General features: G+C 42.0%; 2 protein-coding genes and 1 long non-coding RNA gene across 3 annotated transcripts in view; 1 reads left to right on the top strand and 2 right to left on the bottom strand.

The window, feature by feature from the left end:
* The window catches only part of LOC144532043 (tetraspanin-8-like), a 13,742-nt gene extending 13,511 nt beyond the window's left edge, over nt 1-231 (top strand). Inside the window, exon 9 of the mRNA XM_078272541.1 lies at nt 1-231. This exon is cut by the window's left edge and continues 781 nt beyond it. The gene's annotated coding sequence lies outside the window, so the exon portion shown is untranslated.
* Nucleotides 232-1,844: 1,613 nt separating this feature from the next.
* On the bottom strand, nt 1,845-3,990 carry LOC144532046 (uncharacterized). The gene is made up of 3 exons (XR_013503300.1): nt 2,696-3,990; nt 2,390-2,447; nt 1,845-1,930 (listed from the first exon to the last, which is right to left on the bottom strand). It is a non-coding gene; the product is annotated as an uncharacterized LOC144532046 (long non-coding RNA).
* A 3,032-nt stretch (nt 3,991-7,022) lies between these two features.
* rab21 (RAB21, member RAS oncogene family) overlaps nt 7,023-27,500 on the bottom strand; it is a 21,721-nt gene continuing 1,243 nt past the window's right edge. Inside the window, exons 2-7 of the mRNA XM_078272542.1 lie at nt 13,769-13,828; nt 12,827-12,934; nt 11,571-11,634; nt 10,531-10,585; nt 8,409-8,497; nt 7,023-7,273 (exon numbers count right to left, since the gene is read on the bottom strand). Coding sequence (XP_078128668.1) covers nt 7,134-7,273; nt 8,409-8,497; nt 10,531-10,585; nt 11,571-11,634; nt 12,827-12,934; nt 13,769-13,828 — 516 coding nt within the window. The 3' untranslated portion in view covers nt 7,023-7,133. The remainder of the gene's footprint in view (nt 7,274-8,408; nt 8,498-10,530; nt 10,586-11,570; nt 11,635-12,826; nt 12,935-13,768; nt 13,829-27,500) is intronic.

Raw genomic sequence — 27,500 nt, 5'->3', positions numbered from 1 at the left:
TGGATGGATCCCAGACTTCCTGTCTGACAGGAAGCGGTGCGTCCTCATTGGCTCCGAGGACGGTGGCGACGCCCCCCATCACACTGGGTGTTTGTCTTATTGTTTAAACAGCTATATTGTACATATGTGCTTTTGTATTTATTATTTCCTTTTGATATGTTTATGTTTATGAAGGAACATTGTTTGTAAGTGATATTAACTCTGTAATAAAACGTTTTCTGATTAAACGCCTCCAGATGTTCAGAACTCACATTTCTCTGTTGATTGTTCTGCTGTGAACCCATACTGGAGATTATGGGATTATATTTGTGACTTTAAATCCAAACAAAACTTCTCAAGCAACAACATGGTCACCTCAAAAGGTAAAACTTGCAAACAAAACATTTGTGTAGTCGTAAACTATTGGTCTTTTATCCGTTTGATACTCTGTCCTTTTGTTTTCAGTTCCCTCTGCTTCTTTCTCAGTGATCAGTCTTTTGCTCTCTCCAGCACGTTTGCAGTTTTGCTCCCAGCTTTCTCGTTTGCGCTTCTGACCCAAAGCTATCGCGTGGGCGGGTCTTACAGGGGTGCGTCCCCATTGGCTAATTCGTCGTCAGTTAGTTTGAGTGACAGCTCAGTGCCTGCCGGCCCCCTGACGTTTCAGTGCAGCTAGCTAACGTTAGAGATTTTGGAGGACACACAAACCACTCTACAGCGGATTCCTACAAGATTAATAAAGTGTAAGTATTGATCATACATTTGGTCTGTGATCTACGTTGCAAGCATGGTTGCTAGACGTTTGTTGTTTCGTTGTGTTAAGATACTAGCTAGCTAGTAAAGCTGTTTAACTTAGCATTTAACGTTAGCTAACTGCTAACGTTATCTAAAACTTGTAGCTATGTTAGGCTACTGAGCTAATTTGCCATGGGAATCATGAAGTCCTAGTCCTTACTAAAGGAGCTGTATATATATCGTCTTCTCTCTGTAGAACAATGAAACGATGTGGGACGTGCAGGACCCCGAGCAGAGCTACGATGCTGTCCCAGGTAACGTTAGCTAGGTCAGTAACGTAGCCATATCTGATAATACACAATGCTAGGGTATTGGTTATGTTATTAAGTAGTATAATGTATTCTAAGATTGACACATACATTAGATAAATTTTCCATATGTACACACTGTTTCTTCTTTTATTGCACTGCTGCAAGATGGCAGATAACTGACATTTTTTGTATATTTTATGCATATTGTTACTACTATCCAAACAACGTACAACTAACACGCTAAGTGATCATTATTGTTTTTTAGTGATGTGCATGGCGGGTGTTGTTGCACACACAAGTCAGCAGAGAAATACAGCTTGCCTTAGGTGAAACTGAATATGTGAAATATATACATAACCCAATTACACAGTACGTTTGTGTATTATTGGTGATGAAAAACGGATCCTGACCTTTGATGTACTGCAAATAATGACTGACACTGAGTTCCAACTCCAACCCTAGCAGAATACAGTCAAATATCTATTATGTACGTGAAGTTTTATATCGGACTAAAAATAAAGCATTATAATAGTCTCAACCTTATGTCCTGGATTATATACCAAACAAGGGTGAATGTAAAAAAGTGTTTTAATACATTATGTGCATTTTCAAATACAATTACAGTAAAACAATGTAAACAAATTAAATTACAGGACAGTATACTGTAGTAGGATATATTGACATACAATGGACTTAAAAACTATAAGTACACAAACAAAAATAAACTAAGAAAAAGGTTATTGTAAGTGTTAATTGAGTATCTCAGTAAAATATAATCAATACATACTCTATCGGTCGATACCCTGGCTGTGTGAAGCCTTAGCACACGTAGTGTTTCCTCCACAGAGAGACTGAAGGCTCCTCTCCCTCTGCTGCTACCACGTCCTCCTGGTTGGGCTGCCTGCTGCCTGATGTGAGCGGTGATAGAAATAGCTTCTAATATTGGGTGATTTACAATTAAAATAACTTGCTTTTAAGTAGCCATTAGCAACAGGCTTTAAAAACACTTCCCGTATGCTGACCGGCTTGCAAATGCAACAGAATACATGTAATTAGTTAGGATGGCCAGTCTTCATCATAACTAGGAAAGTACAGATGAACATTCTGTCATTCTTGTCTTGTAATGTCATCCTCGTGGTGTAAATGTAGCCATCATTACTGAGTTTGTTTTTATGCTATGCTATAATAATGCACATAACTATGAAGATGAACCAGTTAAGCAGAGCTAACACTGCATATGTACAGTATGTGTCAACCTCTAGATAGGAATACATTATATGCACAGCTTCTACATTGTACAACATAACCAATACCCTAGCATTGTGTATTATCAGATATGGCTACGTTACTGACCTAGCTAACGTTACCTGGGACAGCATCGTAGCTCTGCTCGGGGTCCTGCACGTCCCACATCGTTTCATTGTTCTACAGAGAGAAGACGATATATATACAGCTCCTTTAGTAAGGACTAGGACTTCATGATTCCCATGGCAAATTAGCTCAGTAGCCTAACATAGCTACAAGTTTTAGATAACGTTAGCAGTTAGCTAACGTTAAATGCTAAGTTAAACAGCTTTACTAGCTAGCTAGTATCTTAACACAACGAAACAACAAACGTCTAGCAACCATGCTTGCAACGTAGATCACAGACCAAATGTATGATCAATACTTACACTTTATTAATCTTGTAGGAATCCGCTGTAGAGTGGTTTGTGTGTCCTCCAAAATCTCTAACGTTAGCTAGCTGCACTGAAACGTCAGGGGGCCGGCAGGCACTGAGCTGTCACTCAAACTAACTGACGACGAATTAGCCAATGGGGACGCACCCCTGTAAGACCCGCCCACGCGATAGCTTTGGGTCAGAAGCGCAAACGAGAAAGCTGGGAGCAAAACTGCAAACGTGCTGGAGAGAGCAAAAGACTGATCACTGAGAAAGAAGCAGAGGGAACTGAAAACAAAAGGACAGAGTATCAAACGGATAAAAGACCAATAGTTTACGACTACACAAATGTTTTGTTTGCAAGTTTTACCTTTTGAGGTGACCATGTTGTTGCTTGAGAAGTTTTGTTTGGAATTACAGGCTCAAATATAATCCCACAGGAGATGACCTGCAGGCCTACTGTAGTAAACTGTTGAAACTGTAGTAAACAGTGAAGTACTGTAGTAAACAGTTTAATATAAATACTGTAGTAAACATCAGTACTTTAGACTCTGTAAATGTTTTTGCCAAATAAACAATGTTTTCTAGAATATCTAAATATAATAATAATATTATATCTAAATGTGACCACTGATAAACTGTACTGAGTAAAAACAAAGCTGGCAATGCTCTCTGGTGGACAAACGCTGTAATGACCACGCCGTTTGTAAATGATCTCAAACACATCTTTGACATTACTTGTGACTCATCCCCCAAATATTATTATAAAAAAAAAGAAAAGAAAAATATAGAATATCACCAGACCTATAGTTTAATTTAATGTGATTTCATTTGTGCTCTAAACCACTGGTTCTCCAGCTTGTTTAAACAATGTTCCCCCCTTTGAACGGTGTTTTTAAGCCATGTACCCCCTAACCAGCGCAAATAATTTTTGGTAGAAAGAAAAGTCTCGATAAAGAGGAAGAATACAGAGATGTCAGCGATAGATTTACCTTAACAGCCTCGGACCTGGACAACATTTAAATGATGAAAAAAGGCACAAAAACTTTAAAAAAACCCCCGACAAAACATAAAAGATGGTAGAAAGAAGGAAGCGAGGCAAGAATAGGTTGAAAATAGTCCTCCAAAGTACCCCTAGGGGGACACGTACCCCCTGCAGTCCTCCAGAGTCCCCCTAGGGGGGGCACGTACCCCCTGCAGTCCTCCAGAGTACCACTAGGGGGACACGTACCCCCTGCAGTCCTCCAGAGTACCACTAGGGGGACACGTACCCCCTGCAGTCCTCCAGAGTAACCCTAGGGGGGCACATACCCCCTGCAGTCCTCCAGAGTCCCCCTAGGGGGGGCACGTACCCCCTGCAGTCCTCCAGAGTACCACTAGGGGGACACGTACCCCCTGCAGTCCTCCAGAGTACCACTAGGGGGGGCACGTACCCCCTGCAGTCCTCCAGAGTACCCCTAGGGGGACACGTACCCCCTGCAGTCCTCCAGAGTACCCCTAGGGGGACACGTACCCCCTGCAGTCCTCCAAAAGTACCCCTAGGGGGACACGTACCCCCTGCAGTCCTCCAAAAGTACCACTAGGGGGACATGTACTCCCATTTGAGAAACACTGCTCTAAGGTTTAATTTGTCCCTGTCAAAACCCGTTCAAAAAGAGAAGGACAGGGGCGCCTCAGTAGCTCACGTGGTAGAGCACGCGCCCATATGCAGAGGCTCAGTCCTCGACACAGCGGCCCAGGGTTTGGTTCCGACCTGTGGCCCTTTGCTGCGAGTCAGTGGCCCAATCCCAAAGTGAGCCCTGAGGACTGAGGACTAAAGACGGCTGCCTGGTTCCACGTTTTCAACCTCTTGTTGTACGAGCTGGACGACAGGCTGGTCTGCTCCGTGGTCGTGTGTCCTGCTGTTGTTTACCTTTTGTAATTCCCGGATTTCCCCTACGGTCTCCGCGGTGAACGTCACAACGCTTTGAACTGTGGGTAATTCCCTTTGGCGACGTCTGCGTCGATGCAGACTCACGGTAAAGGCTCGGTAAGTGTGTCCTTTGGGATTGGGCCGTTCCCTCTCTTTCTCCCCTTTCATGTCTAAGCTGTCCTGTCACAAATAAAGGCCTAAAGAGAAGAACAGTGAACATGAAATAACGACAACGTGTGCGACACCTCGTGCGTTGTGTAAATCGTTATAATTGTTCTATAATCTTTACAAAACACTTTTGACACTAGCAGTTTAAAAAAATTACATTTTCCAAAAAGTGTGCTGATTTTTTTTGTTTTCCTTTTCAGACCACAAAGAGAACAGAACAGCGTTGAGTTCTTCCTCTTCTATCTCTGTGCATCGATTACTCCCCACAAGGCAGATCAAACATCCTGGATGTAGTTTTTGTACAATGTCACTGTAGTTTTTTCAGTAAGCAGAGAGATTAATGGAGCTACAGGCCCGCTGGAAAACAGTAAAAGTACACAGGAGAGAGCACAGAGAATACTTATGTTCATGTACAGATTTCCATCACCGCCACGTGAATATAACTTATTAAATAATCCGCTTTTATTTACCTTTTTTTTTTTTTAAAGTCAAACAGAAAAAAGCCTTTTACAGAAATCAAACATGCACAGTATTATTAGTGTGCCTGTGTGAGTGTCTGTGTGCGCTTGTGTGTGTGTGTGTGTGTGTGTCTCTCTGTGTGTCTCTGTCTGTGCGTGTGTGTGTGTCGTGTGCGTGTGTATGTATGTGCCTGTGCGCACGCGTGTGTGTGCCTGTGCATGTCTGTGTGTGTGTGTGTGTATGTGCGTGTTTGTGTATGTGCATGTCTGTGTGCGTGTGTGTGTGTGTGTATGTGCATGTATGCAGCGCGCGTGTGTGTATGTGCCTGTGCATGTCTGTGTGTGTGTGTGTGTGTGTGTGCCTGTGTGCGGTGTATGTGCCTGTGTGCGTGTATGTATGTGTATGTGCCTGTGCGCGCGCGTGTGTGTGCCTGTGTCTGTGCGTGTGTGTGTGTCTGTGTGCGTATGTGTGTGCGTGTGTATGTGTGTGCATGTGTGTCTGTGCGTGCATGTGTTTTAAAAACCATGCAGAGGAAGAGGAGGACGAATGAACTATCGAGGACGCTACTATTAAACTTTAGAGCTGAGTTATTAATTACAAAAGAGAATTAATTGACTCCATTTTTTATTTTTTCGAGCAAAAATGTCAAAAAAAAAGAAGCTGGTTTTAAAGCAGAGTTTTGAGTGTTTTTACCTCCAGTAGAAGAACTAATCTCCGTTTAAACGAACACGCCTAAACCTCACATCTCATCACTCTGTCTCTATGTTTAAAAAAATGGTGTCATCCGGCAACTTTTACTCGCAGAAAACCGAGCAAATTTCCTCTTCTTCGCGATCACGGAAGGCTTGTATCATGTGGACGCTCCGACAGTTTTGTTGTCAATACTTAAGGCCGTTTAATGGTTCTGCTCAGGCTCCACGCAGAGCTTTCACCGTAGCCTACGTAAGTGGCCTGATGTTTATACGTGCGTGTGTGTGTGTGTGTGTGTGTGTGTGTGTGTTAGAGCGAGGGAGAAGTGAGAGATTGACGGCGATTATCTTCCGAGTGAGTGCCGACTCTAGAGTCCTAGTGAGAGAGACAAAGTGTCTCCTCTGTTCTTTCTGACCACGGTGGGAGATCTGGAGCAGAAGTTAACCCTCTCCTTGATTTCATGTTGTTAACGGAGAAGGAGAACCAGGACATGAGTCGGGGGAAATACAGCGGCCGAGTGACCTGCGTCACCGCTACGTGTAGTTACATTTTTCGAGAGGTGCACGTCAGGCTACGGCGTAGGGCCTGGCGTAGACGCAGAGGGGTCCGCCGTCGATTCCACGCAGAAGCATAAAACGGCCTTTAGAATTCCTCAGACTGCTGCTATAGCTTTGACATAAACCTGAAGCTGTCCTTCGCCACAAACTGTCCGCCCGCCGCTCCTCTGGGTTTGAAAAACATGATGTTTTGAGATAAATATGATGATTAATGGAGGTTTATACAGTGTGTTTGTGTGTTTAATATCCCTCTAGAGCTTCCCCCCCACCGACAAAAACTAAATAAATCAGCCACCATGTTGTGTTCCTCCAAAGTTATTTCAGCTCTTTTATTGAAAGTATTAAATACAGACGGGACGTGTTCTCTGGGGGGGGCGGCGGGATTAAAGTTTTAGTCATTACTTCTGCAGGAAATCAAAGTCATTAAAGTGCCCATTTTGATCACGAGTTACTTTTATTTTGAAGGGAACAGTGATTAAACCATTTTATATATGATTTCCCATGATCCTTAGCAGCAAAGGCAGTGCTGAATGAAAACAGCAGAAACAGTTGGGATTTTTTTTAAGGATTGTAGAGCAACATAGACACTCGTGAATGTATCTGCAAGCGCGTGTGTGTGTGTCTGTGTGTGTGTCTGTGTGTGTGTCTGTGTGTGTGTGTGCGCGTTAGCCAGAAGAGCAGCATCCTCCGGCGGGCGTGGCTTGTGGTTCGTCGTCGACGATCTGTACGCCCCGCCTACTCGATGCTGATTGGCTGGCTCCGTTGCCCTTCAACCTCTCCTCGGCCTGCGCCGTTTCCATCATCCCTGAAAAGACACGCAGAGTTCAAACTCACCTCCAACCAGCGCTGGAAGAAGTATTCAGATCCTTTACTGCAGTAAAAGTACTAACACCACACTGATTTATGTTGTTTAGTCTGGTTGTTTTCTGTTTTCTGCGTAGTTGTATCACTGTTTTCATTACGTGTGTTTCCTTTTTGTAACTCTGGTTTGGTCTTAAACTAATAAACGTCTTTACACTGAAACTGAAATCCTTTGAAAACGTCATTCAATGTCAACGTCAAAAACACATTCACAAATAGTCAAAAATGTAGAAAAAAACATCACAAAATTATGGAAAAAAACGTTGAAAGCATCAAGAGTGTAAAATAATGTCGAAAAAACCCGTCAAAGGCATCAAGCGGCAACTCAGTTCTTGATTAGCCAACGGCACATTCAAATCAAGTGATTATGATACGATGACGCCCGAATGGGCCGGTGTGTTGTTATATTTACTCACCCGACGTGTACTGCCCCGAGCCATCGGGCCACCCTTATTGTTGACTAGAAACATTTAAAGCCCAGTTCAGACCAAAGATTTGTGATGAGACGAAACCGTTTTAGAACGTCGCAAAGAAAAGTTTCAGCGGTCTGAAGCGGCTCGTCTCAGCTCGACTCAAACCAGCTGATGGCGTCGCTGCGACTCAGCTGGTGGAGTCTCCAGAGGCTGGTTTTAGAACGTAAGAGACGTCTCCTGTTTCTACGGCCAATGAGAAGTCAGCTTTTTCAAGTTTTTTTTGGACAATTTTTTCAACGTTTTTGTCGGCTTTTTAAATTTTTTTGGAAACTTTTGGTTGCTTTGTTGTTTTTTGACAATTTTTAAGACGTTTTACTTATATTTTTAGACGTTTTTGTTGCCTTTTTTAAATTTATTTTTGTACACTTTATTTTTTAGGGTTTTTGTCACCTTTTTTAAAATGGTTTTCTTTGGCACCTTTTGATGTTTTTTCCCCGTCAATTCTTTTTATTTTTTTTTTATGTTTTTGTCGCTTTTTTTATTTAAATACATACAGACATGTCCCCCCCATTAACTTGGTCTCAAACCGTTCGGATCTCTAATGTTCATATTTTAGAAAATGTCGTCAGCTCAGTTGATGTTTGATAAGTGTTTCGTGGGTCTTACTTTTACAGAGGTCCAGGAAGAGTTCCTCGATGCCTTTATTTAACTTGGCTGATGTGTGGTAGTGTTTGGCTCCCACCGACTCAGCATAACTACGGAAACACGGAGAAAGAATAGAGGACTGATGAAGCACCGGTGTCCATCGGTGGAAGAAGTATTCAGATCCTTTACTTCAGTGAAAGGGTTAATACCACACTGTAAAAATACTCTGTTACAGCCAAAGTCCTGCATTGAAAATGGTACTTAAGTAAACACCTGTAAGTATCATCAGGAAAATGTAGAATTTTACCATTGTAGAAAGAGTAAAGGATCCAACCAGTTGTGTGTTTAATGGTCTGATCATCTCAGCTGGACTTGTAGCTGTTATATTGTTGGCTAGTTTCATTTAATATAAAACATCAGATTTTATAAACTACATGTGTAGTGTGTTAATCTTAAAGGGATGGTTACCTTTAAGGGGGATGGTCCCCCCCCCCCCCAGAAGCTTTTTTCCCTTGGTCTAACATTGGGCTAGTTAGTATGGAGGAAATATTTATTCATAATTCAAATTGAAAGTCCAAAGAGAAAATGAAGAATTTTTCCATTTGGAACTTTCCATTTGGATTTAACATTTGGCTTTTGAATCTCCATTTAACATTGGCTTTTCATTTGGACTTGACATGTCAATGTAAATGAGGAGGCGTGGCCCAAAGGCAGGTGGGAGGGTCTGAAACAAAAGGGGTGCAGAGGCACCTTATGAACAGCAGGGGGGCGCTGACTGCTGGGGAGCACACTGCTGAGCATCTGTCTGCAGCTTCGCCACCAGGCTGGCTTAGCCTCTTATTTCACATGATAGAAACTGATGATGTAGGCTAAACACAAACGACAGTCAGCGCCCCCTGCTGTTCATAAGGTGCCTCTGCACCCCTTTTGTTTCAGACCCTCCCACCAGCCTTTGGGCCACACCTCCTCATTTACATTGACATGTGTCAAGACCAAATGAAAAGCCAATGTTAAATGGAGATTCAAAAGCCAAATATTAAATCCAAATGGAAAATTAAAAAAAAATATATATATTTTTAATTTGATCTCGCTTCGTTTTCTTGAATTATGAATAAATATTTCCTCCATAAGTTAGCGCTATCAGCCGAATGGCTTAGTGCAGGAGCTAATGTAACCAAAGGTGTATCTCGTACATTACCCCACTAATAATACCCGGAATGGTACCAAACTTCTACAGTAGTACAAATAGGTTCTGTACTCATAAAACGAGGCATTAGAAAGTTTGTAAGTACACCAGGAGTTTATTTAAATAGCACTTGCCTGATGGCTTCTACTCTCTGCTGCTAGCGCTGCTAGCTAGCTAGCTCTCTGATTCTCCTCCATTAGTTGTAGCTCCTCGTCCGTGTATTCAGGCTTGAATAGGTACAGGCGACCTTCGAAACTGAGCCACTCATCGTCGCGTTCGATGCTAACCTCAAACTCTGCCATTTCGTTGAGCTCTTCTTCTGTTCTCTCGCTTCTTGCTCCTACTTTACCGGTAGTCTCTTCCAGCAATAAATGTCGTGCTCTGCGCGGGATCTCACAAGAGCTAGCAGCAGAGAGTAGAAGCCATCAGGCAAGTGCTATTTAACTAAACTCCTGGTGTACTTATAAACGTTCTAATGCCTCCTAATATGAGTACAGAAGGTACTCTACTCAGAAGGAACCTATTTGTACTACTGTAGAAGTTTTGGTACCATTCCGGGTATTATTAGTGGGGTAATGTACGAGATACACCTTTGGTTCCATTAGCGCCTGCACTAAGCCATCCGGCTGATAGCGCTAACTAGCCCAAAGTTAGACCAAGGGAAAAAAGCTCCTGGGGGGGCAAAGGACCCTAGGGTGAAATTACTCCGAACTGTCCCTTTAATGTGTAAAGTAACTAGTAACTAAAGCGGTCAGATTCATGTAGTGGAGTAAAAAGTACAATATTTCTTGCTGAAATGTAGAAAGTGACATGAAAAGAAAAGACTCAAGATAAGTACAAGTAGCTCAACATTTGTACCTAAGTGCAGTACTGGATTAAATGTACTTAGTTATATATAGAAGTAATTTGTTTAAATCAAAGAGCACAAATGTAGAAAAATCAACGTTCAGTTTTTACCTCTCAGCCTCTTCCACTGAAACATGTCTGTCTTTGTCCAAATCTATTTTATTACCTGCAGAGAAAAGAAAGCAAACACGTTAATATCAGAGAATATCCCACGTTTTTTCCCCTGTAAATTAATCGATTAAGTGAGTCAAATGTGATTAATTGTGCAGCCCTACTAGTTGCAGATAAATATAATAAGAATGTAAAAGGTTTCCATAAGAGACCAAGTGTGTTTTGGTGTATGCTTATTGCACAGAGTTGTGTGTTGTCATGGAGGCAGTGGTTTCCCCGAATAAAGGAAACTCTGACGCACAGATGGTTTAGCTTAAGCGGTAAATGTAAGACAGTTAGGGTCACAGACACAGTGGCCTCGAGCAAAGTACATTGAGTAATAATAACAAATGAGGGCAAAACATAATACAGTGCCCCCCCACCTGCCCTGGCGTGTGTTGTGTGAAGATAGCAGTCCCGGTGCGGAGGAAGGAGAGGGAGTCCAAGAAAGAAAGTATAAGAGATGAGGGAAAGAATAGATCGGGGCCAACAACGCCCTGTGTTGTCTGTCACCCGTCAGATGTGTTTACAGCAGTGTATTCTAATCATTTTACAGATGTATGACTTGGGTGTCATACATGGGAGTGTCAAAGTATATGGGAGCTGTACCACTTTTATTTTGGGTATGACGTTTAGACCAAAAAGCATGGGATTTCAAGCATTTCTTCAGCCTGATGCCAGCTGCTCTGATTAAAACAACAGTGCAACTGATCTCAGCTGGTATTCTGTCTGGAATGGAGTAGAATGGTCATTTCTATGTGACCCCAAACTTTTGACCGGTAGTGTATAGCTGTGACTTTACTACTGCCGTTATCGTATCGTGTGTCGAGGGGAGGCCGATCATCTTTTCTGTCTGTTATGTGGAAGTCATGACATACTTATTTGGTTTTGAAGCCATTTATCAGAGATAATAATCTCATCAGGCTCATTAATAACTACTGGTTTTTGTTGCTGTTGCTCTGAAATGTTCAGGTAAAGAAAATGATTTTTTGAGAACTTACCTACTATACATAAACAAATGTCGTTCCCCAACATTTTCCTCAACTCCTTCACCCAGTTCTTCACCTGCAAACACAGAAACAAACGCTCAGACTTTTATACAGAACGATGTTAAAAACCAAACGGAGGAAATGGAGAGAGAATAAAAAGATGTGAACGAAGCTGAAAAGAAAGAAAACCAAAAACAGAAGATGGAACAAAGACTTTCGGCATCAATTAACAAACATATTTCCAAAAGTTAACTAATTTGACGATTCATTTTCTGTCTAATAATCAACAAAACCAGTAATTATTTCAATATGCTACCCAAGTTTTAGTATATTTACAGTATTATATAACGTTTTTCCTGCAAAAATATCCCTGTATAATATCTCAAAGCTGTACAAGAGCTGGAAGTAGTACTCAGATCTTTTACCTAAGTATAAGTAGTAATACTACAGTGTAGAAATACTCCGTTTCAACCAGGTTATATAATAAACTAAAACGAGCAACACCAAATGTATTAATGTCTTGGGTTTCTGGTTTTGCTCTTGTAGGAGCCAAAATAGTAGATTTTCTTTTATTTTTGAAGAAGAATATTATTTCAAGACTAGTCTCGCTTTGCCAGACCTTCCTCCACAGCGCGGCGGAGGAGGGTCTGGCTAGTCCACACAGCATTCCAGGATGGGAGAAAAACGTGCTCTGGTTTCTTGGCATTTCTTTAAACCAATCACAATCGTCGTGGGCGGGGCTAAGCTCCAGACGGAGCCACGGTGCCTCTGCTAAATAGTCTCAGGAAGGAACTTGTTTTGGTGGAACATGTGTACGTTCAAAAATAGTTTTAGTCGTGCAACAGAAAACTCAGATTGGACAGATAGTCTAGCTAGCTGTCTGGATTTACCCTGCAGAGATCTGAGGAGTTAACCATAGTCCTCACAAATCAGCCGGAGGTTAGAACGCCAACACAGAGACAGAGGAAGGGGACGCACATCCAGCTGAAAAGAGGGACATCTCATATGGCAACGGCTTGAATGTAACGGACGTTCATTAATATCAAAAAGTTACGCACTAAAGCGTCAAATAATTTCTTTAAGCAGTTTTGTTGATTGGGGTTTCATTTAGTCAAGGGTAATATCGACATGTTTGTTCATGAAATTGTCAGAAATAACAGGCACATGCTTACAGACTCATTGCCTTTACTGTACGGGGACCGAGCGTGCTTACTGGCGTGCGTAGTGGACTACTATTCTGAGTCAGGAAAACCCCGCTGCGTTGTTACCTTCTGAAAGGAGTCTTCGTCTGTGACGTCGTACACTAGTACGGCTCCGTTGGAGTCTCTGTAGTAGATGGGCCCTAACGCATGGAAACGCTCCTGGCCGGCTGTGTCCTAAAAAAAAAACCACACAAACACACAACGCAGTTAATATTTTATCACTGTTAACCAGGGCTGGGTTTTAAAAACTATTGATTTTCCGCTACAATGAACGAGTTAGACTTGGCTTTTTATCTAAAAGAGGAACAGAAGACGGAGTTCCAATCGTTCCTTTGCAAGAAGGACGGTTTTGCTGTTTTGCCGACCGGATACGGCAAGAGTTTAATCTACCAGTTAGCTCATCTGGTAGCTAAGAGTTTAATCTACCAGTTAGCTCCTCTGGTAGCTAACAGTTTAATCTCCCAGTTAGCTCCTCTGGTAGCTAAGAGTTTAATCTCCCAGTTAGCTCCTCTGGTAGCTAACAGTTTAATCTCCCAGTTAGCTCCTCTGGTAGCTAAGAGTTTAATCTACCAGTTAGCTCCTCTGGTAGCTAAGAGTTTAATCTACCAGTTAGCTCCTCTGGTAGCTAAGAGTTTAATCTACCCAGTTAGCTCCTCTGGTAGCTAAGAGTTTAATCTACCAGTTAGCTCCTCTGGTAGCTAAGAGTTTAATCTACCAGTTAGCTCCTCTGGTAGCTAAGAGTTTAATCTACCAGTTAGCTCCGCTGGTAGCTAAGCGTTTGGGGCTCTGGATACGTCACCCCGTGTATTGTTGTGATTGGTCGTAGTGTTATCCAATTGCGTGCAGGAAGATTTTCAAACGCATGCTTGGTGCCGCCCCTCGAGTTGGGCCATTTTCATTACTCAGTGCCAGACCCTTAATCTTTCGGATTTGGGTCTGGATTTCCAGGCTAGCGATACCCAGCCCTACTGTAAACTCTGTGTAACATCAACAAAGATGGTAACTCACCCATATGGCCAGGTTCACTCTCTTTCCTGTGATGTTGAGCTTCTTTGTGAGGAAGGACGCCTGCAGGAGACAAAGAGGAGCACACAATAATCATCAGGTTTTAATAATTAAAACAAATCAGGCTAAATAATTACCTGGAAACCTAAAAGTCAAGCTTGGAGTCCTTTGACACAATAATAAATCAGAATCAGCTTTATTGGCCCAAGTATTGGTGTTTTTCCATTAAATGGTACCTGCTTGACTTTTTGGTTTTCCATCTTAAAAAAAAGTCCCCGGTAGGCCTGCACGATTCGGGGAAAAATGTAACATGCAATAATACAGTCAAAGATATTTGACTTTTTCAAAATAAAAGCATGTCAATAAACTAAACTAATGTCTGGTCCTGGATGTGAAGTCTAGTTTGACCCCCCTGCTCTAAGGCGACGGTGATGTGACCTTTGACCTCCCCACTGTTTGTTGGTCTGTTATTACTCGATCAGACCAGAGGGATTAACATACTGCTGTACTTAGGTTTAATCTCTGTGGAGGGAAGGGACGTCTGGATGTAAAAGACATACTCTAGGGAGATAATGTAAATTATTCTTTATCTTTTCTGACCCTTGTGTTGTCTTCCCGTCGACCGTGCAACTTTTTGTTTTTTTCTGGCTCAAAATAAAACTTTTTTTCAACACTTTTGTCACTTTTCCTGATGTCTTTGTCAGTTTTTCCCGACGTTTCTGAAGCTTTTCCGATGTTGTCGATTTTTTTTTGCGCATTATTTTAATTTTTTTCCACGTTTTTGATGCTTTTTCCAACATTTTAGTCACTTTTTTTCAACGGTCTTTTATAAAAAAAATGTTTTCAAATGCAATAAAATGTAATAAAACAACCAAATTCAATCAAAGTAGTGAACTGATTATGGGTTTTGCTTGTGAAGAACGTTGTACGGAACCATCCCGGGTATGTTTTTGGACAATTTTGTTGAACGAAATCCAAATATCTGATTCTGATTTGACCCGAGGACGACATGAAGGTTAACGTGCGTGTAATGCAGGTGAAGCCTCAACATTTAAAAAGGTAATTCTAATATTCATAGTCAAGATAACACTTAAGATAATCATACATTTAAAAATATATATTACCTTTAAAGTACTTCAGAAATAAGTCGGTAAAATAACAATATAACATTACATTATATGTCATTTAGTGGCCTGATGTTTATACTTGTGCGTAGGTGTGTGCGTCGAGACGGCATGTGGGGGTGTGTGTGTGTGTGTCTGTCTGTCTGTGTGTTTTTGTGTGTGTGTGTGTGTGTGTGTGTGTGTGTGTCTGTGTCTGTGTGTGTGTGTCTCTGTGTGTCTGTGTCTCTGTCTGTGTGTGTGTGTGTGTGTGTGTGTCTCTGTGTGTGTGTGTCTCTGTGTGTGTCCCTCAAAGTGTCTCCCCTGTGTTTTCTGACCACGGTGGGAAAAGTAACATTACATTAAATGTCATTTAGCTGACGCTTTTTATCCAAAGCGGCTTACAATTGCTATATATGTCAGAGGTCGCACGCCTCTGGAGCAACTAGGGGTTAAGTGTCTTGCTCAGGGACACATTGGTTGATGTATCTCCCACACCAAAGGCACGTGTCATATCCACTGCGCCGTCACCATCCATTTTATATACATATGTAACAACAATAACTGGCAGCTCATTACCCGGACTTAGCCCCCGTAATTTAAAACTGAAACTATGTGAGTAGCTAAAGTTAAAATACAGAACATTTTCTGTTTGGCCTTTTATATAAAATGATCTCATACAAACCTGCTCAGTTAGTAAACATCTGAAAACATTGAAAAAAAGCTTTCAAAATGTTGAGAAAAAAAAACGACAAACCAAACAACAAAAACATCAGAAAAAGCTTCAAAAAAGTAAAAAAAAAAAAACGCCCAAAATGTCAACAAAAAAAAACTTTGAAAAAAGCGCCAACATAAACTTTTTTAACCCTTGTGTTGTCTGCCCGTCAACCAGGCAACATTTTTGGTTTTTCTGGGTCAAAATATAAAATCAAAACCTTTTGGTCGTCGTCACTTTTATCCGTGGCCGACAAAAGCTGTCGTTGCCTAAATTATGCAATTCGAAATCAATCAATCAATCAATCAATCAATCAAAATGTATTTATAAAGCACTTTACAGCAACCAGCACGTATCCAAAGCTCTTTACATCAGGAACCAAGAATAAAACAACATACCGTATTTTCCGGACTATAAGTCGCTCCGGAGTTTAAGTCGCATCAGTCAAAAAATGCGTCATGAAGAGGAAAAAAACATATATAAGTCGCATTTATTTAGAAATGTATTTCACAAAATCCAAGACCAAGAACAGACATTTAATCTGGAAAGACAAGTTATTAAACTACCCAACAGCCCCCAGAACAAGGGGCTGAATACGGTAGGTGTCCTCTACGTTAACGTAACACATTAACAGTTATTAAACTCCCCCAACAGCCCCCCAGAACAAGGGGGCTGAATACGGTAGAGTGTCTCTATGTTAACGTAACACATTAACAGTTATTAAACTACCCAACAGCCCCCAGAACAAGGGGCTGAATACGGTAGGTGTCCTCTATGTTAACGTAACGTAACAGCTCTGTTGACGAGCCTCTCCCAGCAGCACGTTGTTCAAGCACCCATCTGTGGACTCCTTCCTCCAGCTCTGGCCATCTGGATTTCAGCGCGACTAGCTTTCTTTGTTTTCTTCATTGCAGTGAGACTAACCTTTTCTCCAGTCCCTCACAAGTTTCTCTCTCACTCCAAACTCTCCTTCTGCTGCTCGATGACCGTTTTCGGCTGCGTGTTTTACTACCTGCAGTCTCCTGCAGCTTCTTTTCTTTCTCAGTTGTCTTTAGGAGCAGCATATAGTCGTCACAAGCCTAGAGCGCCTCTCGCGGCTGTAGACGGTAATGTTTTCAGCATGAAATAACATTTAAAACGTGAAATTATATATATATTTTGATATATATAAGTCGCACCTGACTATAAGTCGCAGGACCAGCCAAAGCATGAAAAAAAGTGCGACTTATAGTCCGGAAAATACGGTATACAATAAAAAGAACGAAACATATAACGCAGTAAAATCAGAAAAGGTTACAAAGAAACAGGAGAATGAAATTGTCACACCACTGCTACGTATTAAAAGCTCGTCTAAACAAATAGGTTTTGAGTTTGGACCTAAAAACAGCTACATCTGTAATAGTGCGAATATCAGGGGGTATCTTGTTCCAGCGTCTCGGGCCTGATCACCCCCCCACCGTTTATACTTTGACCTCGGGACTTCTAAAACCAGCTGATTTGAAGACCGCAATGACCGCTTGTGCTCACGCAAAGTTAAAATTTCGGACAAATACTCCGGGGCCAGGCCATTTAAGGCCTTGAAAACAAACAATAAGGTCTTTAAATCTATTCTAAAAACACACGGGGAGCCAATGTAGGGTGTAGAGAACGGGAGTGATGTGTGCTCGTCTAGATGCATTTGTTAAAAAGCGATCAGCAGCATTTTGAACAAGCTGAAGTCGTGAGATGGAGGTTTGAATCAGATCAATATAAAGAGCATTATAGTAATCCAACCTTGAACTAATAAAGGCATGAATAGCCTTTTCTAGGTCGTGCCTGCTCAGGAAAGACTTAACTTCAGCCAGGAGACAAAGCTAGAAAAAGCTCATTGTAACAACATTACTGATCTGCTTGTCAAATTTCATGCTGCAATCAAAAGTAACCCCCACATTTTTGACAGCTGACCTAGTGTATGATGCCAGAGCTCCCAAACTCAAAGCTGGACCATTTTGCGTGCCTGAAGTACTGAAAAGAATACACTCAGTTTTATCTTCGTTCAAAAAAAGTCATTTTAGCATCGTAAAACACACTTCATTCACATAGACTGTTAATATGAATGGACAGAGCATGTGTGAGGGAGGAGTGAGGGAGGAGGGAGGAGAGAGGGAGGAGAGAGGGAGGAGAGAGGGAGGAGTGAGGGAGGAGTGAGGGAGGAGAGAGGGAGGAGAGAGGGAGGAGTGAGGGAGGAGTGAGGGAGGAGTGAGGGAGGAGAGAGGGAGGAGAGAGGGAGGAGAGAGGGAGGAGAGAGGGAGGAGAGAGGGAGGAGAGAGGGAGGAGTGAGGGAGGAGTGAGGGAGGAGAGAGGGAGGAGTGAGGGAGGAGTGAGGGAGGAGAGAGGGAGGAGCCCTTACACTCTACGTTACACACTTTCACTGTCAATCACATCATAGCCACGCCCTAAAACACCCCCTGCTTTATCGCCGATTTTAAAATAAACGAGCCCATAATTCCCTAAATGAACATCATTCTGTGTAGCAGAAGACTTAAAACTAGCGATTGAGACCATAAACTCATTATGAAAATGTTTACTGAGGTAATAAATCAAGTGAGAAGTGGGTCACTTTCTCATAGACTTCTACAGAAACCAAACTCCTTTTACGTGTCGCCCCCTGCTGGAGTTCATGTAGACTGCAGGTTTAAGGCACTTCTGCATTTGCAACTCTAGTTTTGGTTGAAGCAAACACATAGTTTACTGATTTACATGTGGAAATATGTTGGCTCTATACACGCTAAAAGTATTGCTTTTTTTAAATGGAGTCTGGTGGGTTTAGCGCTAGCGACTTCAGAGCTGTTTCTGGTTAAACAGAAAGGTCTCAAAGAGGTTTTAAAGGTCTATCTCTGTAGGGATCCTTTCATAATGTTGTCAGACATTTAGAATATTAATCTGAGTCTGTCAGCGGCAAAATGAGCACGTTTTGTGACGGTAAATACAAGCTGCACAATTGTCCTGTTAACTTACATTGTACAGTAGCTTGTTTCACCGCTGCCGACTGCAGCGATCTCTCTTAATAATGGACCAATGTCAAAGATTGTTGTTCCCATCAGTCACTTAGACACAAAAACATGGGGAAATAGGGTCCAGTTGAAAAAAACGGTAGTAACCCTTTAACCTACAGTGAGCACTGAAAATGTAGAAAAACGTTACTGTTGAATTCAGTGTTCTGCAACGGTTTCAGGTACTTGTGCAACTTCTCACATTGTGCCACACAGCATCCGTCAGTTGCCATTTATAACCTGTAAACTGTGAGAGTTTCTGCTAACAGTTTGTTGAATAAGAAGGTCAAAGTGCGTCGGAGGGAAAGGTGGCGTTTTCTGATTTATTGGAGCGTTAAAGATTACGATTCAGTGTCAACAACAGAAAGGATCTGAAGGCTCAGAGATGAATGAAATAGTTGTATTCATTGTGTGTGTGTGTGTCTGTCTGAGTGTGTGTCTGTGTGTGTCTGTGTGTGTATATGTGTGTGTGAGAGAGAGAGAGAGAGAGAGTGTGTGTGAGTGTGTGTGTGTGTGTGTGTGTGTGTGTGTGTGTGTCTGTGTGTGTCTGAGAGAGAGAGTGTGTGTGTGTGTGAGAGAGTGTGTGTGTGTGTGTGTGCGTGTGTGTGTGTGTGTGTGTGTGTCTGTGTGTGTGAGAGGGAGTGTGTGTGTGTGTGTGTGTGTGTGTGTGTGTGTGTGTGAGTGTGAGTGTGTGAGTGTGTGTGTGAGAGAGAGGTGTGTGTGTGTGTGTGTGTGTGTGAGAGAGGAGTGTGTGTGTGTGTGTGTGTGTGTGTGTGTGTGTGTGTGTGTGTGTGTGTGAGTGTGTGAGTGTGTGAGTGTGTGAGTGTGTTAGGGCTGTAATCTCCCAGTCGACTAGTCGATTTATTGGTCGATACGTTCTGGCTCGACCAAACTTTTATTTTTTTATTTTTTTTATTTTTATTATTATTTTTTGCCGCGTTAATTTGATCAGGTGGAAAGCACTAATTGCTAACGGGGGTGTTTTCAGAGCACCCCTGTTTCACAGCTAATAGTCTGTCTTCAGAACACCCCCCTTGTTTCCACTTTTTGGATCAGCCCAACCCACTGGAGACAGAATGAAGAACGTACTAGAAGGCCTTGGTCTGCTGGTCTGCTGAATATGTATTTAATCGTGAGCGTTTACTGTATAGTCCGTCCTCCTCTAACATGTCAAAGACATCAGCAGCGTGGCAGCATTTTACAAAAATAGATAATGGGAAAAAAAGTCAAATGCAAGCAACAGTTAGCATATCACAGCTCCACTACAAACATGGCACATCACCTAAAAACGGTAAGCTAACTTGTCTGCGTTAGGTTGCCCCGTCTGTTTTGATTAGGCTATATGAGCATATCAGAATTGGCATATTCTAACGTTTTAGTCTAATAATCATTTTATAACTGCAGGCGCACCCGCCCGCAACTACGGTAGCACCCCCCAGGGTTAGCCGCGAAGCTGAGCTCCTACGTTCAGCCTCACTCTGTGCAAGGACATGTGTCTGTCAGTTATTATAACATATGACAAAAACAAGTGTCTTATTGTATATTATTGTATAGTATTATGTTGCATATTCCTCAACAGTTCTTGTGCTGATATCACTAGTTGACATAGTAGTATTTTTGGAAAACATAGGCTATGACATTGCGCAGGTGCACGTGATGCAACGCTGTCAGAGCTGACAGACTCGAGTGTGTCATTTCAGTGCAAAATAATTAGGTTAAAAAAGATTTAATATACTGCAAATAGCCTACTAGTTTTTTTATGTTTGTTTATAATTCATTTAGGCGGACAAGGCTACCAAGTACTGCGCAGCTAATTAACGTTTTTTTCTCTTTTTTTGAGTTTGTGTGAGTGTGTGTGTGTGTGTGTGCGTGTGAGAGTGGGAGTGTGAGAGTGTGTGTGTGTGTGTGTGTGCGCGTGTGAGAGAGGGAGTGTGAGAATGTGTGTGTGTGTGTGTGTGTGTGTGTGAGAGAGGGAGTGTGTGTGTGTGTGTGTGTGTGTGTGTGTGTGTGAGAGAGGGAGTGTGAGTGTGTGTGTGTGTGTGTGTGTGAGAGTGTGTGTGTGTGTGAGAGAGGGAGTGTGAGAGTGTGTGTGTGCGTGTGTCTGAGTGTGTGTGTGTGTGTGTGTGTGTGTGTGAGTGTGTGTGTGCGTGTGTCTGAGTGTGTGTGTGTGTGCGTGTGTGCGTGTGTGTGTGTGTGTGTGTGTGGGGTCTGTCAGCTGACTGGGTGTGTTGTTGAGCATGTGCCTGAGCATCAGCCGTGTTTCTGCAGGGTTCACGTGTGCAGAGGTGCATTATGGGATCACAGCTGGATGCAGAGACACTGGTGGCGCGAGATGAATGCTGATTTTATTGCTTGAGATTCTCTCGGAGCGTTTAAAGACGAGCAGATCGGAGGACACTGTGGAGAAACAGTCACCTCACAACACAAATCAGTCCATCACAAGACTACTCAGAATGGGAACTCCCACATATTTTCCTCTCATCCGGATAATATTAGTGTGCATGTAAACGTTCTCGCTGTCTCAGTACTTGTACTTACTGACAACTAAGTTGTAGGTGGAGCCAGATTTCTTTTTAAATGACCTGCTTCATGTAGTTCTACTGGAACATAGGGTCAGTTTCAGCACATATTAGAACTACAAGACTTAAAAACAGTTTTGTCCCAGCAGCAATCACTCTGTTAAACAAACTGTAAAATGAGTTGGTCATGCACTGTTTTCTATTCTTTTTATCCATGTTTTACTACCTGTTTTTATACGTTTAAATGTTATGTGCGTTGCATGTTATGTGGTGGTCTACAAAGTTTTAAGGATGTCCCGCCTCTTAGACTGTAAACCTAGTTTACCTACGGGTACCAATGAAGTAACCTGACCTGATATGACAGAAAGACAGTTTTATAGGTCTTACCTAATGCACCTTTAAGGGCTTACTTTCATTAGGTTTTTTAGGTTTTTTTTAACCCTCCTGTCGTCCTCGGGTCAAAATGAACCCGTTTTCAAAGTTTCTATATCAGACATTTTGGGTTTCTTTCAACCTAATTTCCCAAAGAACAACACAGATAGTTCCATTCAACGCTCTTCGCAAGTGAAATGAAGGATCAGTTCACTACTTAGGTTGAATTTTGGGTGTTTTATTAAACGTTATAGCATTTGAAAAACAGTATCCTGACTAAACTTCAACATAAGTTCCCCCTGATGTTAACTATTAGTCAAAATAATTTATAATTGCTGCATTTTATCTCAAACGTTAGATAAGTTTATTGACTAATAGTTTCCGCAAAAAACAAAAGTGTAAAACTAGTGGTAATAAGTTGGTTTTACTGGTGAAAAAAAGCAGCTTACACAACTACAACGTAATGAAGCTCGGAGGCTTTCTCTCTCGGCCTGGGTTAAAATAATCCGATGTTGAGTGTTACATTGTGAGGAAAACAGTGTCTAAAAATAACTGAAATTGTGACCGAGACGTCATTTCTACAGTGTGAAATTGGGCTGCTGCAATTAAAAAGAAAAGGATTTCTAAAGAGGTCGACCTTTCTGTTCAAGAGTAAGATCCTTTTTTTAAAACATAAAAACATCGCACCAGAAACCCACCAGACTCCATGTAAATAAACAGTCATTTTAGCATCTTAAAATACACTTCATTCAAAGTCGACAGAAACAAAATACAACTATGAAAGGCCGTTTGGGGTCGTCTTTCCACTTTTCCAACCATCACAACTCTAGTTTTGGTTGAAATAAACACGTAGTTTACTGATTTACATGTGAAAATATGTTGGCTCTATACACGCTAAAAGTATTGTTTTTTTAAATGGAGTCTGGTGGGTTTAGTGCTAGCGACTTCAGAGCTTTATATATATATTTTTACCAGTGATTCACCTACATATTCTCTGTTTATACGGTACCACCGACAGCGACTACATCATATCTGCCACAGCCTGCTGTAACCCTGGAAACTGTTATCAGTACCCCTCATATCACAGTATCTCTCCAGCCCTCACTGTTACAGGATGTTCCTTCTTTATCCCGAAACCAAACACACGATAGAAAGAAGCAGATTTCTGGGTGAAGTTTGTCTTCAGAGCTTCAAGATAACAAGCAAGACGCAAGAGTGTCGGCTTATCGTGACGCAACCCACATTCCCCGAGGTGTTTGAATGCAACGCCAGCTTACACAACTGCAGCGTGGTGAAGCTCGGAGGCTCTCTCTCTCGGCCTGGGTTACAATAATCTTAATTAGGTTCATTTGAACGACAGGCTTATTTCCATAGCAATGGAGTATTAAATATATTCAGTATAAGAACACTTGGATATAGTCAACATTTCCAAACCTTTGGTGATTTTACGGTTAGGGTTAGGGCCGATTGTGGAGAGGTTGGAGTCTGTTTGATTGAGTGTGTGGACAGGTGTCTTTTATACAGGTAACAAGTTCAAACAGGTGCAGTTAATACAGGTAAATTAATTATTTAAAAACCATACAATGTGTTTTTCTGGATTTTTGTTTTAGATTCCGTCTCTCACAGTTGAAGTGTACCTATGATAAGAATAACAGACCTCTACATGCTTTGTAAGTAAGAAAACCTGCAAGATCGGCAGTGTATCAAATACTTGTTCTCCCCACTGTATCGGCCGGCTGATAAAATCGGGCTATCGGGTCTAATTTGACCCATTTTCAAAAAGTTTTTTTTTTTAAAGTAACGTGGATGGTTCCCAACAACGCTCTTCACAAGTTAAATAAATGATCAGTTCAGTTCTTTCATTGAATTTGGGTGTTTTATTCAATTTAATAGCAAAAAAAAAAAAAAATCATAAAACTTTGAAAAAAAGTGTCAAAAATTTCGGAAAAAAAGTCAATAAACGCGGGAAGAAAAAACACAAAAAACGTCAAAAGGCGCAAAAAAAAAATTTAAAAAATAAAAATTCGACAAAGACATCAGGAAACATGACAAAAACGTTGAAAAAAAGTGACAAAAACCTCGGCGTTGAAGCGGCAAAAAGGTTGAAAAAGACGACCAAAACAAAACGTTGCACGGTCGACGGGAAGAAGCTTGTCCCTCCCTCATTATCACCACTGAGGTGCCCTTGAGCAAGGCCCTTAACCCCAAGTGCTCCAGTGGAGCTGCTCAGCGGCCAGCAGATCAGACTGGGGTTGTACTGGGAAGCTTGAATGTGTAACTGAGAATGTTCTCAATTGAAAAAAAATAAAAAATAAACAGGGTTCATACGCATTTTAACCAATACTTTCCATGACTTTCTGGCAAATTTCCATGACTATGTTTTCCTGAAAATGTCAGTCGACATTATACAATAAGAATATAAATCTGTGTTAAAGTTTCCCCTCAGAGGTTTAACCATAAAATGAATGATAATGTATGTTGTTCATAGTGGGAGTCGTAATATTGTGCCCCGAATAGAACGGTGAGGTTAAGACGACGTGAAATACATTTATTAAATCACATTATTATGCTGTGTTAAAAAACTGAATCCATGACTTTTCCCAAAACTTTCTGTGTCTTTTTATGTTCCCAAAACCTTTCCAGGCCTGGGATTTGCATTTCTCATATTCCATAACTTTTCCAGGTTTTTTCAAAACGTATGAACCCTAAATAAAATAAGTCTTTGATAAACCGTCAAGTCTTCAGTCCAGACACACTCGTGCGGATTGAGTCAGTACGAGGGGCTGGAAGTCATTATTGATCCACTGGCTGCTCTGATGGAAATGCTGCATCACACTGTCTGCCCCCCCCCCTCCATTTTCTTACTCTCTTTCTCCTGAAAACCATAGTCAGTCAGTCCGTCAGTGAGAGGTTTTTGTAACGCGAGTGCAGCAGATAAACAACCCAAAACAGCGTCGTCGTGGCAGAGCAGCTGCCTCGAAGGCTGTAACGAGATATTCAAAAACACTCAGACTCCGAAAGCATTTCATCAGCCAGCCCCCTTAAAGCCACTCACACAATGATATGGATTAGGGATGCACCGATACCGCTGTTAGCTCAGCGCCCGTGGGCTAGTGTCAGTGGAACATATCGAAATAATGACTGAAGTTTAGAAAGAATGAAGAATGCAAAGTCTGATGACGTCATTCACGTGCTAGTCTCGCTTTGCCAGACCTTCCTCCACAGCGCTGCGGAGGAGGGTCTGGCTAGTCCACACAGCATTCCTGGATGGGAGAAAAACCTGCTCTGGTTTATTGGCATTTCTTTAAACCAATCACAATCGTCGTGGGCGGGGCTAAGCTCCGGACGGAGCCACGGTGCCTCTGCTAAATAGTCTCAAGAAGGAGCTTGTTTTGGTGGAACGTGTTTACGTTTAAAAGTTGTTTTAGTCGTGCAACAGAAAACTCAGATTGGACAGATAGTCTAGCTAGCTGTCTGGATTTACCCTGCAGAGATCTGAGGAGCAGTTAACCATAGTCCTCACAAATCAGCCGGAGGTTAGAACGCCAACACAGAGACAGAGGAAGGGGACGCACATCCGGCCGAATTTCCGTTGGCAACGGCGCAATCCCAGAAATGAAAGGTTGTGGATAAAGACTATTCACATGCAAAAAAAATGACTTAAACTGATTATAAGATCTTTACTTTTGTGCCGTTTATCGTTATGCACATTGAAACACAGAGACAAATTCCATGTAAGTGCAAAACATACTTTGTAAGTTTACAAAAGATACAAAAACAGAGAAAATCTGCAAACCCCCACATATGAGAGACTGAAATCAGAAAATGTTAAAAGGTGTTTGTTTAGTGAAGCGAAGAGAGAGAGAGGGGAAAGGAGGGAGAGAGAGAAATAGAAAGTGAGCAAGTGAGAGAAAGAGGAGGAGACAGAAGAGGAAATTAAACTGACAGCTGGCAGTTATATCCAAATAATTCAGCTTATCTGCATCATTACGTCAACTCAATCAGCCACTGGAGTACTGCCTCTATTGCTAAAGTAAAAGATCTGGGGCCGCCTGGATTGCTCACCTGGTAGAGTGTGCACCCTATGTACAAAGGCTCAGTCTTTGTCGCAGCGGCCGCAGGTTCAACTCCAACCTGTGGCCCTTTGCTGTCCCTGCCCTTTGTTATCCCCCCCCTCCCCTTTCACATCTTCAGCTGTCCTATATAATAAAGGCCTAAAATGGCCTTTGCTGCATGTTATGCCCCCCCTCTCTCTCTCCCCTTTCACATCTTCAGCTGTCCTATATAATAAAGGCCTAAAATGCCAAAAAAATAATCTTAAAGTAAAAGATCTGAGTACTGACTGGTATTAATAACATTATAACGGGAAACTCGGGCCAGATAGCGAGCAGCGTTTCATCATTCCTGTAGCTGGGTATTATGGGACGCCACTCAGAGGGTTTAATGTGCAGAATTTAGGCCGAGGACGACATTAAATTATTGACGAGACATTGATTATTAACAGTCTGTGGGACAGTTTTCTGCTTTGACAGCTAACGGGGCTGAAAAACTGTCAGTAATCTCATCAGCAGCAGTGAGCCAATAACCACGCCGCATGCTCGGGCGCCTGGGTAGCTCACCTGGTAGAGCACGCGCCCATATATAGAGGTTTACTCCTCGATGCAGCGGCCGCGGGTTCGACTCCGCCTTTGCCCTGCTGCTCTTTGCTGCATGTCATTCCCCCCTCTCTCCCCTTTCATGTCTTTCAGGGCCTAAAATGCCCAAAAAATGATCTTTAAGAAAAAACAAAGCATGCAGCATGCTTGTACCGAGATCTAAAGTCTGTGATTGGCTGTCTGATGTTACTGCATTTAATATTCCGTTGCAGGGTCCCAAATTAGCACCATTTATGGCGTTTTTCCATTACATGGTACCTGCTCGACTCGCCTCGACACACTTTGCGTGGCTGGTCGTCTTATTTTCACACATCTTTAACCCCACCTTTATTTTTTATTATTATTTATGTGCAGTGATTTATGAACTGTAGGTTAGCACTGATGGAGTATTCTTCTGTTTATCAGTAGTCTTTTGTTGATCCAAGCCTATCGGGGGTTGATTAATATATTTGGTTCCATTTGAAATGGTCTAGAACCGCCACCGATGTCCCTTATTTGGCGTTTTTTCCGTTGCATGGTACCTGCTCGACTTTTTGGTTTCCCATTCTGATAAAAAGTCCCTGGTACCTGCCAACAGGTACTTTATTTAGTATCAGCTCCGTCCAGGTTCCAAGCAAGCTGAGGCGATACCAAAAGGTGACGTGAAAACCTGCAGAGAAACGTCACTAATCACTGCGTCATCATTGCTAGCGACAGACGGGGGTGTCCTGAACATAAACATATATAAAATGGACCAGCAGCTCCAGTGTCTCTGGACGGAGACCAGTGAAGGACATTAGAAGCTCTTTCCCGGTGATGGCTGAGCGTTACTGAGCAGCCTCCAACTGAGCTTGAAGACGTAGATGTGACGTGAGCAACCTGTCTGAAAGTTGGAAGTCTTCTGGTAGCTGTGCCAAGAGAAATCTCAATCATTCCCAATCTAGCAGAGACGGAGAGCGTAGGTATATGTAAGGAGATAACATAGACACAGGCTCATTATTGATCACTAAAATGATAGTTAACATTAGTAATTAAACGTAAACAGCTAATGGAAGTCCAAACTGCCTGAGAGCTTCTCCTGTACTATACGGTAACTCCTCTACTATGTGACGGTAAGTCTCGTGGTTATGACCCAATCGTTAGCCTATTGTTATAAAAACGTCTGCTACGGAGCCATAACGTGAGCTACAAGGTAATGGAGCCTTTTATACATTGTCGTGTTTCTTTAGAAATAAACAACGGACAAATAGAGTCTTTAAACGCTTCAGATGTGAAGTTATTCGCTGTCAAAGTGACGTCAAAATGAATGGCAGTCAATGGGATGCTAACGGGAGGTGATGGCTTGTTAGCAACAAAATGGCTC

Source organism: Sander vitreus, chromosome 17 (genome assembly GCF_031162955.1).
Source record: "Sander vitreus isolate 19-12246 chromosome 17, sanVit1, whole genome shotgun sequence".
NCBI classification, from domain to species: Eukaryota; Metazoa; Chordata; class Actinopteri; order Perciformes; family Percidae; genus Sander; species Sander vitreus.
This window is presented reverse-complemented; position numbering and strand designations above follow the sequence as displayed.